The 15249-nt window shown below is 37.0% G+C and overlaps 1 protein-coding gene across 9 annotated transcripts in view; it reads left to right on the top strand.

The window, feature by feature from the left end:
* MAST4 (microtubule associated serine/threonine kinase family member 4) overlaps nt 1-15249 on the top strand; it is a 294272-nt gene that overhangs the window by 257604 nt on the left and 21419 nt on the right. For all 9 annotated transcript variants that reach the window (XM_035309515.1, XM_035309516.1, XM_035309517.1 and 6 more), the window contains 5 exons: nt 8179-8387; nt 9114-9252; nt 10303-10435; nt 11143-11308; nt 14234-14335. In XM_035309515.1, the coding sequence (XP_035165406.1) occupies nt 8179-8387; nt 9114-9252; nt 10303-10435; nt 11143-11308; nt 14234-14335 (749 nt within the window). The remainder of the gene's footprint in view (nt 1-8178; nt 8388-9113; nt 9253-10302; nt 10436-11142; nt 11309-14233; nt 14336-15249) is intronic.

The following is a 15249-nucleotide window of genomic DNA, read 5'->3' on the forward strand; positions in this document are numbered from 1 at the left end:
AGTTATGGGAGGGAGTTTGTTTGCACTACTGTTTTCTTAGTTCTGCTTTCCTCCTTAGCTGCTAATACTTGAAGTTCGTAAGAAAAACTTCTTGGTAGCCTCCTAAGCAATGATGAATTGATGTATACTGTAGTACATTAATATACTAAATATTATATCACAAAGATTTTTAAGAAATAGGTTTCATATTATGCCAAAGATTAAATCTGAATAAATTAAAAGATAGACTTAAAGCCACCTTTTTAACACTGGAAACACCTGATGTTTATGCAGATCTGAAACAGAATGAAACTGCATCTTTAAGGGAGATAGGTTGTTAAAAAGTGCTTATTTGACCTAAAAATACCAGTAAAGTAGAAACAAATTTCCATAAGTAGTGCTAAACTGCTTTATTCCTTCTCTATGGACTTTTACCTATCCTCAGATTTTACCAAGACAACTTTCAAGGAATTACTATTTCTTGGTTGAATTTTCTGAGTACTTGGAAAGTACACAATTTACTTCTCAGTGGTATGTGAGTTGTTTGTAGATAATCCTGGAAGACCAAGTGAGACTTGCATTAGCACAATCCTTAAGTGAACATGAACTATTTTGTGGAATTAACACTGCAGGGATTATGCCAGCCAGTAGACAGACCTCCTATCTTTAGTCTTATTTGTGATCAAGTGCTGCCTTTAAGACCTTTATTTGGCTCCTTCTCAGCACTAAAATGTGTCAGAATAGGAACTGTTGTTGATCTAACCTGAGAGTTGTATTCGTTCAAAATACAGTTTTCTGTCTGGAGTTCAGGAGCCCATCACCAAACGAGGCCATGTCAGTGAAGAGCAGTGAAGGAAAGGGCTGTGCTGTTCTCAGTGCAGATCACGTTAGACTGTCTCTACTCTGTGCTGCCTCTACTTGAGGTGGGAAACAGCAGCTATCTGATAGGACTCTTTAAGAAGACCCTCTACATAGAAGAGAAAGCACCCGTGATATACCCACTGGAATTATGTATGCTTTTTTAATGGTCTCAGGATTATGGATACAGTAATACCTGGTCATATTTAGTTAAAGGCAACCCCAAACTCTGATGGGACGGGCGGTGTTTATTGCTTCTCGTCATGACCACATATGTGGAGGGTATTACTTGTGTCCAGACCTGCTTACATAGTTCAGCAAAAAGCCTGAAGGAGATAGCATAATTTGCATTAAAGTTATGTAAATATCCAAATACAGCTTTTCAATGTTCAACCTCTTAAGAGTTCATTTTCTCAGAATTTCTCCCTAGGCAAACTCATTACTGTATGCTAGTTTCTCCAAATTACCCTAAGACTTCAAAAGGCTTTCTTCTGGCACTTTGCAGTAGCTGCTGCTCCCCTCCCTGGCTGCATCCCATCTTCCTTCCCTTGGCACATGCTTATTTCCCTCCCTCCCTCTTTCATCTCCTACCCAATTTCCTCTTTGTCTTACTGGAGGAAGAGAAGAACCATGTGAGGTAGGTCCATGTCAGAGAAAAGGGCGTCTGAGTCACTGGACCTGCCCAGCTCCTTATAGTTTTAGGTTGGTGTGCAATGGAGAAAAGAAGGAGTGGTGGCAGACAGGCATGCTGCAACCAGCAGTGTGAGGCTGGCCACCAGAAGTCAGAGGTGCAGTAGTCCTGGGGCTCTTGTTCCATACATTTTAAAGGCAGAAGAAGGTCTGATGAACCATTAAGAAATACAGACTGGAGGGAGCTATCTGTCTGAAATGAGAGACAAGTAAGGATGAAAAGCCCAGGCTTTCTATGGCACATATGATGTAGGCATGTAGGATATTTTTGTCTTGTGCTTGTGGCAGGGAAACTAAATACTTACTGGGTAAAACACCTTTCTAATACACATAACAGGTAAAATATTCATAGATGTTGTAAAAATTTGTTGAGGCCCCCATAAATTTGTGAGGAAAGGGAGAGGTGATTGAGGTTGAAAAGCTTGGAGTGTATCTGGATTCTGTATGAATCATTATAGCCTTTATTGACTGCTGAAACTGAGGTATGCTGCTGGTAATAATCAGCTTTAGTGGATTGCTATTGTTTCCATGCTTAAGCTAACAACAACAAAGTGCATTATGTTCGTGGGGATTTTTGGTTTAAATGGTTATTTCTTACAAGAAAAACCAACAAAAAAGAAAACAAAGATACAGCCAAATACTAACTAATTCAGAGGAAAGGGAATAAATTCAGTGAGCTGTGTGGAAATAGACTTTTTAAAATATTTACTCATCCCTTTCAAAAGTGATGTTAGCAACTTGTCTTTAACATTGCTCAAGTTATGCAAAGTTTTGGAGGCTTGAACTCAAATTCTCTAGGATATCACTTTTTTTTTTAAGAATTTCTGTTTGCTTGAATTTCTCTGCTGTGTTAAGTCAGATGAAAGGGACAGTATTAACAGGCTTATGATGAGTATCACGTGCTCTTTTTCTTGAGAATTGGGGATTGTTTTTTTCAAAACTTACAGCAAATTTAGAGGGGAGCACATCACTGTTACTTGTATGTTTTTAAGCCATCTACAAAATGAAGTGTAATTAAACAACAGTATCTGTTCATCTGTGAATACAATGCAATGAACTGACCCATAGCCGTTTATTGCACTTTATTACAAGTATAAGCAGCTGAAATAAAAGTTACTGTTACTATGCTACAAGGGTTTTTTTTCTACTTCCATGCTTTTCTAGGTCATTAACTTTTTGAAACAACGTAAATGTGTGAATTCTGCATGAGCTTCATTGATTTATTCTCAATCACTAAGCATGTTTTGTGCTCTGATGTATTAAATTTAGTATGCTTTTATAATATTTTATTTATTTTGAGAATATAATGGAGGTTTTCCTTCTGAAGCAATTCAAAAAATATATATACGTTCTGGTGTCTTTGACTTTATTGTGGTGTTTTTGCTGTCATTAGTGAAATGGAAAGCTTTGCTTGACAGGGTAATTGTTGGTCTTGGCAAGCTGTAGCAGAGATTTGTCAGATATGTTAAACTTGATGAGTTTAAATATAAGCTATTGGTTTTGTGAAGGTTTGAGTAAATATCTGAGGATTTCTCTGCTTTTAATTGTTTGGGTAAACTCATTTGTAGTGCAATTAAATGACTGTATAGTAGATGAGGTGTATCAGGCTGGGAATATACAAGAAGTTAAACAAGCTGTGAATCAGTAAACATGTAGGACACTGGCCAAGTCACTAATGGTTTCACAAGCTGTCTATCTCACTTGTTTTCAGCCAGCCAAAATTTTCCTTTTCATACTTCCCAAATATTAAACTTTACTGCACTCAAAGCAACATTTTTTTCCCTTTTTTCAGCTTCTGAGAGGCAGCAGGTAGTCCACCTCTTTAAGATGGCATCAGTCTGCTCTCCTGAGCTAGCTCAACAAAATACTGTTTGATTTCAGGGAAGGGAATGATGTCAGTTCAGTTGGTCTTTACTGTTTGACTGTGTCTCCTTAAAGCAAATACATGATACTGCATCTGGCAGGAGTGTTTTCACTTCTACAGAAAGAGATGTGTGTAATAAATGCCACACGGCATACTGGCTAATTGTGTCAGTAGGTAAGTTTCACAACTTATCAGCAACGTTGGCTTGAGCAGCCGCTGCCCCTAACCTGTGAATACTCATTATTGTCTCTTCTATTTGCTTGTGTTTAGTTGAGTTGAGAATGGTACTAAATAGCACCACCTTAGAGAGGACTGCAGATCAAATAAACTGTATTCCTTTTTTCTTTTTTTTTTTTTTTTTTTTTTTCCCTTTCTTTTACCTCTGTGGGTGACTGGTCTACACAGAGTAAGAAGTTTGGGCTCCTAGATGCCCATAGCTTTAAAGAGCAGCTTAAAAACAAGGCCAGCAGTTTCTGTGCTAGGTATCTTATATTCATCATTCATTGTGGGCTTACACAAAATAGTGAACTTTGAACTCATGGACTTCATTGTTCTAGCATGAGCCTCCCTTCCCAGTACAGCACAGGCCAAGTGTACTCTTTTTCTTTTGTAGCTAATACATATGTGAGGATCTAATACTGATAGTTAATACAATCTTCTCTGATGGTAGAGAAAGGTTGTTACAGTATTGACAGTTTCAAATCGTGTTGTTCCTGAATGTGCAGTGTGCTACAAACTGGTGAAGAACTCGATTTCTCAAGCTTTTCTTTTCCAAATACGGAATAGTTCTTACTGAGCTTATTTACAGAAAATCTGACATCACTGTGCATCAGTGTTTACTGGCTGACTTAAAGGTAAAAGAAGTTGTTTCAGTTAGACATGGACAGGTGGTTTGTCTGGCCAAAATTTATGTGACATGTTGATACAAAAAGGATTAGTACCAATAATCACAGCTACGCTGTTCTCTTTATCAGATGGCCAGATTTTTGTACACTACTATGCAGAATAGGACATATCCAAAATTTTGAGAATAGGTTGTGCATTTCACCTACACCACACTGGATGCTTATCTTAGGAATGCTGCAGTGCTTTAGGCAGCATTACTTCCTTGCCCACAAATAAATCTGATGTGGTGATGCACATTTTCTAGCTAGGAGGTGGTACAGTGTTGCTTGTGAGCCCTGGTCTTAAATAACTATCTGTAAACTTTACTGTAGTGCGGGCCTCACAAATGGCTGGCCTGCACTGGAGACAATTCAGACATAATTCCAGGGTAGTACAGAATTTAGCAGTCTCTTCTCAGGAAGTTGCTTGTGAAAGTGAAGCATAGTGCTTGGTTAGCAGCTGTAACTTTTAAACAGTGAATATAGAAAGTACGGTACCTTTGTTTCCACAAGGAGATCTAGGTCCTTTGGCAAATTAGAGAATCAGGTCAAAGCAAGTCACACGGCAACATTAACCTCAGGCACTGAATGTAGATAAGATTGTAAAATATATCTAAAAGTTGAAGTTATGGAAGAGCTAGGCCTAGTAAACTAGACCTGAAGCCTGTAAGTAATTTAAGGAGAAAACAGGAATTTTTGTTGTAGGATTTGAAGTGTGGGTTGCATATTAGTTAAGTTGAAGCAATTCAAGAATGAATTTAAACATTGTTTTCATTTTTCTTGTCATCTCAACACATGTGCATAGTGTTTTATATTTGTGCCTATCAAAGCTGTTGTGGAAATGGTTGTTCAAGCTGAGTGAAAGACTTATGTTGGAAGTGGAAGGAGGCAGTGTTTGGTCAATCCCAGAATTTATAAATTTCTTCAGTGGATGGAGAGGGCAATCAGGTGTTCTGGGTGTTCTTAATGCATTTCTCCTGTATTAAAGGAATCCTCAAATTTACAGTTCTCTTTATAACATACCAAAAATTATGAACTGAGCATTTAGTGATCAATGCCAGGAAAATGGGAGTGAGAATGTTCTTATAAAAGCACATATAAAGCAAAGATAAACTTCTTTCTAATGCCCCAGGAACAGCATCCTGGAAAGTAAAGAATAGAGAGCAACAGAGGATAGTGAGCCTGTGGGGAAAAGAGAGTGAGTTCAGTGCAGGAATTAGGAGAGTGTAGCAAGGAACAGCTTCAGGGAACACAAAAGGAAAAAGAAAGGCCATCCCAATCTTCTTCGTGACTTACTATTCAATAGTAGAAGCATACTTCAAAGATGGCAAATAAGGATTCAAAATAAAACAGTCATTGTGTACTAGAACTCACTGTGGTTGATCTCATTTTTGTACTTGGAAGTTCAATGTCTTCTGTGTCTTGGTAGCTATGTGCTTTACTCCAAGCTTTCAATTTTTTAGATTAAGTTGAGGTCTCAGGAAGGTTGTTGTGTTGTTTTATTTCAAATGCACAACCTTTTTTTTTTTTCTTTTTTTTTTTTTCTTTTAGCTGTGGGGAGGGTGAGAGTTGCATTTTCTATTTATCATTTTAGTGACATTTCAGCAAATTCAAATACTGCCTTTCAAAGAGTGGGAGCTGAGAACCACGTGTCTCAGTGTACAGGATGAACTTTTAACAGACCATGCCTTGCTGAGTACTGGTATAGGGATAATGGCTAGGGAAATGCATAGCTCCTGTGAACTGGGAGCATCCTGAAGGGAGAGAGTTGGTTTTCAATAGGAATACTTTGCTTCTGCTCAGGGCATAGTTTTCTTTATAATGATGCTTGCTCAGGTTACTGTGAGAGACATCATCAGATGTGCATAAGTAATTATATGCATTTTTGTATATTGAAGATCTTTTAAAATCACTTTGTATCATATAAACAGAGTATGCCTGTCTAAGCACAAGAGAACTGTCGCATTTGTCTTGTGAATCTGGTATACCATGAATGAAACTAATTTTTTTCTAAGGAGTTGTGGATAACTGAATTTTCTAGTGCAAATTTGTACAATTATCTGCCTGCAACTACAAGGATAGAGGAAGTAATTTAGAGAACTGCTGAAAAGGTAGCCAGAATGTCTCAGATATTTTACTGGATTGAATAGTTCAGACTTTCCAATTCTTCATCTTTAAGTACAGTAGCAACAACTCTACAGATGCTACCATAGGAAAAGAGGTGTTTCATTTTTTTTTAAGCACTGAGGCTTCAGGCATGTGAAAGACCCACTTTTCTACAAGCCAAAAATGCACAAAGGAACTGAAAAAGGGAAAAGATGAGATTACAGTAGGTTAAGAAATTTAAGACAGATGAACAGCAGGTAGCAACAAAAGAGAGAGGAAAAACAGAACATAAAGGAAAGAAAAGCAAAGGATGTGTTGTACAGAAGAGGTGGAGAAAGAAATGAGTGTAATGGGAGTGGTAGGAAGAGCTGCAGGACAAAAGTCGTGAAGCCAGTAGGGAGGAGTACTGGAGTTGTATAACTTGGTCTTTCTTTGAGCTTGGGAGGGGCAAGGAGCAAGACTTAGTAGGAGGCACTAAGGGTGGGGTTTGTCATTGGTTTTGCCCAAGGTGTTTTCCCCCGAGTTTCATGATGGGGTAATGTCTTTTACCTGCCCTATGTTCAGACAACAATCAGCAAGGGACTCCTGAAAATTTTTAGAATGAATAAGAGAAACTTTCTTGTCTAGAAAAAATATTCCACAAAGGAAAGTAGAAAGTGTTTATTTTTCCAGTGTAACGTTTGTAGTAGTGTGAAGATGTTTTCATAAAAATAGTAAGGCAAAAATTGCTTTTTGTACTTAAATGCTTGTACGCTGATAATTGGACCTCATGGGGACAACAAATTGAATTTAAAAACTACATAACTGAGTCCTGTTTTTTTCCCTCTGTTTTATTCTTTTTGTCCTTTCTTCCCATAATCACTCACTACTGTGGTAATTATATACTGGAGATGCTATAAGCATTAAATGCTGCAAAGTGGATTTCAAGCAAGGTATATGTTTTCAGGGTTTGCCTCAAGGGATTTTGAGAAATGCAACAGTCATGTCCTATGTCAGTGTTTTGTGGCAGGTTGATTCTTTTTCCCGAGCCTTGAAAGGAAGGATGTTTGTCCATGTGAGGTTTTCTTTAACTTTGCTTTCCCCAGCAGCTTGACCTTATCTAACCAAGTTTATAGGAAACTTTATACCCAGTAACACAGCAAAATTCTGCAGGGCAAGATGCATCTGAATCCCATATTACCATGTTGTTAACGTGATCTTTATTTTGGATTACCTACTGGTGACCTACCCCTGATATGGATCAGTGCTGATGTCAGGTTCTGAACAAGTACAGAAGATGATGCATTTTGCACCTGGCAATGAGGGATCCACCTCATCGAGCAAATTCTGAGTAACCTTCATGAGAAACCTGTGACATGTTTTAAAATCCCCTGTACAGAGTCTGAGTCATAATTGTCTGACTGCACGCTTACAGAATAAGCATTTGTCAGAATGATTCTTATCACTGTGCCATGACTGATTTCCATATGTAATCCTTTGCTGATGGAAACTCCCAAACTCTGAGCTGAGAGCGCTTGCTTCTGTTGGGGTGGGCTATTTGGTTTGTTTGTTTTCTATTTGTGTACTAATTTGTGTTGACTGAACCTGATCCTAATGATGAAACAAAATGAGGTCTTTAGCTATTCTGTAATGTTGAATGGTTTGTCAACTCAATTAGATTAAAAACAAGTCTTTTTACAATGTTTTGGATATATGTAATATATTGCATGTATTTATTTGTTAAATATATATATTTTTTAATACATTTTTAATACAGTTAGTGTTTTTTCTTTTTCTCCCCCTTTTGGACTTCTTCAGTGCGGTTTATTTTGTGAGACATAAAGAAACCAGACAAAGATTTGCCATGAAGAAAATTAATAAACAAAATCTCATCCTTCGAAACCAGATCCAACAGGCTTTTGTTGAGCGCGATATCCTGACATTTGCAGAAAATCCTTTTGTTGTCAGCATGTATTGCTCCTTTGAAACAAGACGTCACTTATGTATGGTCATGGAATATGTAGAAGGTAAAGTGTCTGCCCTGGTTTACAGGGGAAGAGCAGGTTTTTGTCACACCAGAAAAGATATGTAATCCCTGCAGTACACTGGAGATACCCTGTGTGTCCTCTGTATGCTGGCACTACGATTTAGGATCTAAATTTAAGAATAAGGTGGCTTTTTTTTTCCATTCATTATCCCTTAGTGAGGTCTTTTAAAACACTTTTTCTCCTGCTATAATGGGGGATAACTGATCTTCGAATAAAGTTTTTCATAGACTGTAATTGTAAGTATCTTACCACTCAAAGTTCATGTCAAAATGAACTTTTCTGGAGTTAAAATTTTCATTAGCATGTCTTGCGGTATTTGCAATATTTTTTTTGCAAAAGAAGAAGAAGAAATTTGGAAAGGTGCTGATGTTGGAGGAAGACAGTGGACAAAGACTGCGAAAGATGAATTACTTGCAGCTGAGGCTGTGGTTGTGTGAACTGGCTGTTGATGTTGTTGCTATTGCTTTAAGTAGAAGCATGTGTTTTATCGGTTTCCAGCTGAACTCTCGTACCACTCTATCCCAGCTTCGTGCTGTTTTTTTCAGTTCAGTAGTTAGTATGCTTGCATGTTAAATTGGGTCATCTGACTGGAAAATCAACATATATGACTGCAATTTGTGTCTGCTTCTGCAGCATATATATGGATTATGCTTGTATACCTCAGAATTTATGGCATCATCTGGAACATTTGTCCCGTTTCCACAGGTGGAGACTGTGCTACTTTGATGAAGAATATGGGTCCCTTACCTGTAGACATGGCAAGGATGTACTTTGCAGAGACTGTTCTGGCTTTGGAATACCTTCATAATTACGGAATTGTACACAGGGATTTGAAGCCAGACAAGTATGTATATAGAATATAACCAAAAGAGTACCTTGAAAATGGATAGATAAAATAAGAAAAGTGTAATTTTGCTGTACCTGAAATGTTTTGTTTTTTAATATCATAAATGTTACATGGATTTACAATTTCTGCCCAATATGTGAATTTTCATTATCTGCAATTACAGGGAATGTATGTTTCCAAAAGTGTTCTTTAAAGTCCTTTAAGATGGAAGGGGCTACTTGAATAGATGAACAAAAATGTACTTGTGTTTTTGGCTGAATGGAGGGCTGTAATTTTTTTTGAATATTGGATGTTAAAGAAAAGATCTAAGTATGCTTAAAAACAGGTTAATACAAAGTATCAAGTATATAATATAATACAAGTATATATAATACAAGTATCAACAACATGCAGGTTTTTGCTATTTTCATTTACAAAAATAAGATTGACCACTATGGAAGTCTTTCCTGTTGCTTTTTTTTTTCCCCAGTATTTAAAAATACAGAGGCTTTCCACTATGTATTTGTAGTGAAAAATATGACTGTTGTATCTCCATTAATCTTCTCCCCATTTCACTTAAAAAAAAAAAAAAAAAAAAAAAGAATCGGTCACATCTGCTGGCTGAAAATACCTTCACGGCATGACACCTCAGTCCAGTGTAGTGTTACCAGATAACTTAATATCTGAGTTCTTTTCAAATGAATGACTCAGCTTGCTACAGGCAGAAAATGCCCACCTCACCTCAAAAGCTGGATTAATTCTATTCCAGTTCTTTCAGAATTACTATTTCTTTTTGTTCAAATAATCTAGCATTAACTTTTAACACTTAGTTGATTCTCTAAGATGATGTGCAATTGCATATAGAAACTTCACTTACATCTTGTAACAAGAGTAACACGTTTTTGACTGTCATATTCTTAACCTGTTTTGTGTTTGGTTAAATTTCTTTTTCATCTGTCTTTATATTTTTGCAGTGCTATTGAAACATTTTCCTCTGAGTATAATAATAATAGTAAGGATATAATTTTGCATTATATCACAGTAACTTTAAATCCTTCTAATTTTCAGTTTATTGGTAACATCCATGGGCCATATAAAGCTTACAGACTTCGGTCTGTCAAAGGTGGGGCTAATGAGTTTGACTACCAATCTGTATGAGGGTCACATTGAGAAGGATGCCAGAGAATTCCTTGATAAACAAGTAAGACACAACCTTTTTCACTTTCACATTGACTGTTTGAATTAAGTGATGTTTTGCCAGCAAAACATACTGTAATACCTCATAAGCTGTTGTTATTTCTGCATTGGTGTTCTGATGGTGTGTCAGTTACTTCTTCTGATGCCCTGCAGATTACAGTAGTCTTTTTTTCTTTCTACATTTGTCTGTTAGTAAGATGAACAACCTAATTGTGTGCAAGTGAGCCTGTGAGAGAGAAAAATGGAAAACTGTTTTTATAAGGAATTCAGAAGTCTCAGCAGAGTACTTGTGGAGCTCATGATGCATTGTACAACCAAGGGTGCTAAAATCCTTGATATGGCCCATTTCCCTTTAAGCATGCCTCATTACCATTGCTCACAATCTGTTCACTGTAAAAGTTACTTAAGATAAAACTGTCACAACTTTCTTTTAAAGATAAGAATATGTTTAAATTAAATAAAATACTTGTTGTGACAGTCTCGCATGTATGAAAAACAAACTGTCCCTTGCATGACAGACATGTAAATGTGATTATTTATGTGTGTAGATAGGTCATTTAAAAATGCATTATGCAAGCTCAACAGCCTAAAATATATTGAATTTCATTTTTCTATTTTTCCACATTATTTTACATTTCAAGATGTACAGTTGACATAACTAGACTGAATTTACCTAGAATTTACCATCATGCTTATTTTCTTTTGTTTTAGGTCTGTGGTACACCTGAATACATAGCTCCTGAAGTGATACTGAGACAGGGTTATGGAAAACCAGTGGACTGGTGGGCTATGGGGATTATTCTTTATGAATTTCTTGTTGGGTGTGTGCCCTTCTTTGGAGATACACCAGAAGAGCTGTTTGGACAAGTAATCAGTGGTGAGGATCATCACAAAGAACCAGATTTCTTAGTTTGCTGTCAAAAATTTCAATTTATGTTAATAGTGAAGATATTTACAGCTTTATTGACACACTAAGTTTCAAGCCAGTTTTGCTCAAAAAAGACACCATTATTTCAATACTGTAATACTTGATTTGCTGTCAAAGCAGTAAGAATAAATATATATTAAAAGTTGAATTTACCATATATTGTTACTGAGTACAGAAGTGCAGTAATATAGAGTACAATGACGAAGCTACACTGTTTGAAAAAGAAAAGCAGAATTAGTAGAAAAGTAGTGCCTCCATGGCACAGTATTTACAGTCCTCTGGTATAATTTCTTTACTGAAAAGAAATGGTTAAGATAAATTTGCATAAATGGGAAAATGCCTCATGACACAATGAAGAAATTAACAAAGATGTGATAAAACCCTAAAACAAATGTCTCTCAAATAATAAATAATGAGAGAAGGAAACAAATTCAATTCACAGATTGTTAATGATTTCGTTTGTGATTGTTCTGGTGTAATGTTATTTCTGTAACAGCTGTTCTTCTTTCATTTAAAATTCAATAACCTTTTAGATCGTAACCTGCAAGCTGACCCTAAGTATTGTTTTGTGGCTTGTGGCAAAACGGAATGATAATTAAACAGAATCATTTACTATCCTACCTGCTGTTTCCATAAATTTCCCCAATGCATAGATGTAGAAGGCCTCTGTTTACATTGAAAGTTCAACAGAATAGCACTTCTGTTACTGAATATTTCCCAGTCTGTTTTACAGTCTGCCTAAAAGGTCCACTAACTAAGACCAAAATAAACAAACAAACCGAATAGAGACAAAACTAACTGAACCTCTAGTTCCTCATTCTCTGAGAACTCATCAGATCCCCTTTGTACAAAAGGAATTAGTCTGTCATCATCTCACTTTTCTCTGCCTCTGACATTAAAAGCCAGACATGTTTGCAAACTTTAATGAAATGTATTTGAGAGCTGCCTGTAGTATAGCAGAGTTGCCTCCTTATAAAACACCCTAGCTGTTTATGGATTTGTAACTGTGCAGTTTTCTGATGTGATACACCAGAGCCTGAGTGGCAAGGAGAATCAACTGATTAATTAATGCAAGCAGCAAATGCTGGCTTTGTTCTCAATGCCTCGTGGCTGCAGTGCAGCTTTATTCATGCTTTATTTTCCGAATCAGATTTAGACTGCAATGGAAGCTGTAGGCAGACAAACGTGGAAATAACTCATGTTTTTATTGCATTTCCAGACACATGCACATGTGTTTTTATCGTTATGCTCCCTGACTGGGAGGACGTGGGGGAATAGTTTAAAATTAATGACCAAATTTGACTTTAGACTTTATTTCACACATTGCACTAATTTTACATTTTATAAGCCATCATGTCAAATTATCTGTGGAAGTATATTTTTGCAAACGTGATCCACTCCCACTTACTCTACAACATTGTTGGTCAGCTTACTTTCTTGTTTTAATGTTTGATTGTCTTGCTTTTCCTTTTGATTTTAAATGTCTTCCTGAAATCATTCCTACCATGAATATCTGCAAGAGAACTGTTTCCTTGGATAAGTTTCCTTTGCTAAAATATATGGTCCTGTTGTATTCAGCTGAAAAAGCCATGTTACAGAACCCAAACCGTAGCACAGAGTTTGGTTCCAGTTTCTGTTGGTGAAGTCTGCATTCAACTTGACAATCTACTTGTTTTAGCCCCCTCACCTTAGCTTCTTTCTTCTTTATTATGGTTTGCCTTTCCTCCCCTCAAGTTTTATGAGTAAATGGTGGGAAGCTTCATTGTAAACTAAGTATCTAAAATGGTAGGGTTTAAAAATAAGCCTCCAGGAATGGGTTACATTTCATGCCTTTTTATTTCAGTACCTTTCTTTAAATTCCAAAATGCAAAGGTGAAACTCCCGAGTAAATTCTGATCATTATGTCTTCAGTGGAGACCATTTTAAAGGAAAAAATCCAGGTCATATAATTACAACACAATCTTCAACAGCCTTCTCTGTTTTCTGAGGTCCTAGTATTGTCTCTGATGCTGAAATCCTTGTACCTTCCAAGAAACTTTTGTAGGGTTTTGTCTAAACCTGCAATATGTTACACTTGTAGATGCAGCTTCTGCTAAAAATCAGATGAAAATAGCTGTGTAAGCTGTCATAAAGTTTGTGTTGATCTTGTAACTGGCACCATTTTCCACTGTTTAATTTAAATCAGGGTTTGGCAGAATTTTTATTCAGCGCTACCTGGATGTTGCACAGTGTAATATTGTGGCTGTAGGATTTATGTGCAACTTGCTAGGAAGTGCAAAAGGCTTGATAATGTAAGAATCAGAAGAGTGAGTTGTTTCCTCTCAAGTATGAGAGACCTGGAAAAAAGCTACATTGGCATGGATCTCTCCAGAGCAGAGGCCAATGCCTCAGCCCTTAGTCATGGGAGCACTAACTTCAGTGAATGTCTAGCATTAGAGAACTACAGATGTAAGCAGTGACTGCTGGGTCAAGTCAGCTGTGTCCATTTTATCAGCAGTTTCCATTGAACAGAACTAAAATTTAAACCATGATGATTTGGCAGGGGAATGGGGGGACATCGGGGAAAAGGGACAGCATACAAGCCTGATGGAATTTTGCAATACTTTTCCACGAGCCAAGCATTGCTGTATTTTGTTGTTAAACACTGTTTTGGGTTAAAGGATACTTCTGATGAAAATGGGAGCATAAAAATAAGTTTATTAAATCTGCATAGAGAATATTAAAATCAGAAGTAATTGCTATGTCACAGAGCAATTTGGAAAAGTTGTCTTAACTCTGACTTTACTGTTAGCTTACAATGGTAACTTTAGATAGCTTTTCCTGAATGTTGGGATCGGAATTAAATAATTAGAAACAACTGTCTTTTTTTGCTAGATGAAATCAACTGGCCTGAAAAGGATGAAGCACCACCTCCAGATGCTCAGGATCTCATTACCCTGCTGCTCAGGCAGAATCCCTTGGAAAGACTGGGAACAGGTTAGAACTACTAAAAGTTTTGTTAGTGTCCTAGAAAAATACATTCACCACTGGAGCTTTTGTTCACTTCTTTTGGGGGAGGGGGGGGATGAGGGGGTGGAAAGGTGGAGATGGGAGGTCTGGGAAGCATTTGTTGGGGCAAGTAGCATGACATGCTGTTATAGCAGGGGTTTATTTACAGATTCAAACCAGTAATAAGACCGTAAGCAGATGATGACTGTCCTTTTGTGGTGTTTACATGTAGTCATTCTCATTTATTCTTCTCTTACTTGAATTAGTAAAACAGAAACCTCTCAAACATCCAGTTAGGCATAGGATGGGATTACTTCATGAATGCAGTATTAACTAACTAAACACAAAAATAGAGAAGGGGAAGATGTATACAACTGATGCCCGCTTTTTCAGAACTATCTTTACCTGGCAAATCGGTTCCTCCAGGCGTTAATCAGAAATAACTGTCTGAAAGGTCCTATCATTCTCATTCAGCACTATTATATTGCATGAAAAAGAATGGAATCAGAAGCATCAATGTTAAGGAAACAACTGGGTATTAGTGAGAATACAAACTGCCAGCTTACCTTGCTGTGATTATTCAGTGCCACACTCATCCCATACCAAGTGAAGTATACCATGGATACCATGTTGTATCCAGCATAGAGAGCCTGTACTGGCTAAGCAACACACTGTTTGTCTATGTAAGAGAGTTTATGGGTTTGTTGATGCAGCAGGATTTACATGGGAATGTGGGTGAGATGCAGTAATGAACATTACATGTTATTTTTAAAGTGTTAGTGTATGGGACCCCTAGTCACTGACTACCATCCCACTGGACAAAGCAAGTAAACAGAGCAAAAAAAGACCTTCTGCATAAAAGAGACTGAGTATAAACTACAGTCTTACTTGTAGTGAGTATT

The sequence above is a fragment of the Oxyura jamaicensis genome, chromosome Z (assembly GCF_011077185.1).
Source record: "Oxyura jamaicensis isolate SHBP4307 breed ruddy duck chromosome Z, BPBGC_Ojam_1.0, whole genome shotgun sequence".
NCBI classification, from domain to species: domain Eukaryota; kingdom Metazoa; phylum Chordata; class Aves; order Anseriformes; family Anatidae; genus Oxyura; species Oxyura jamaicensis.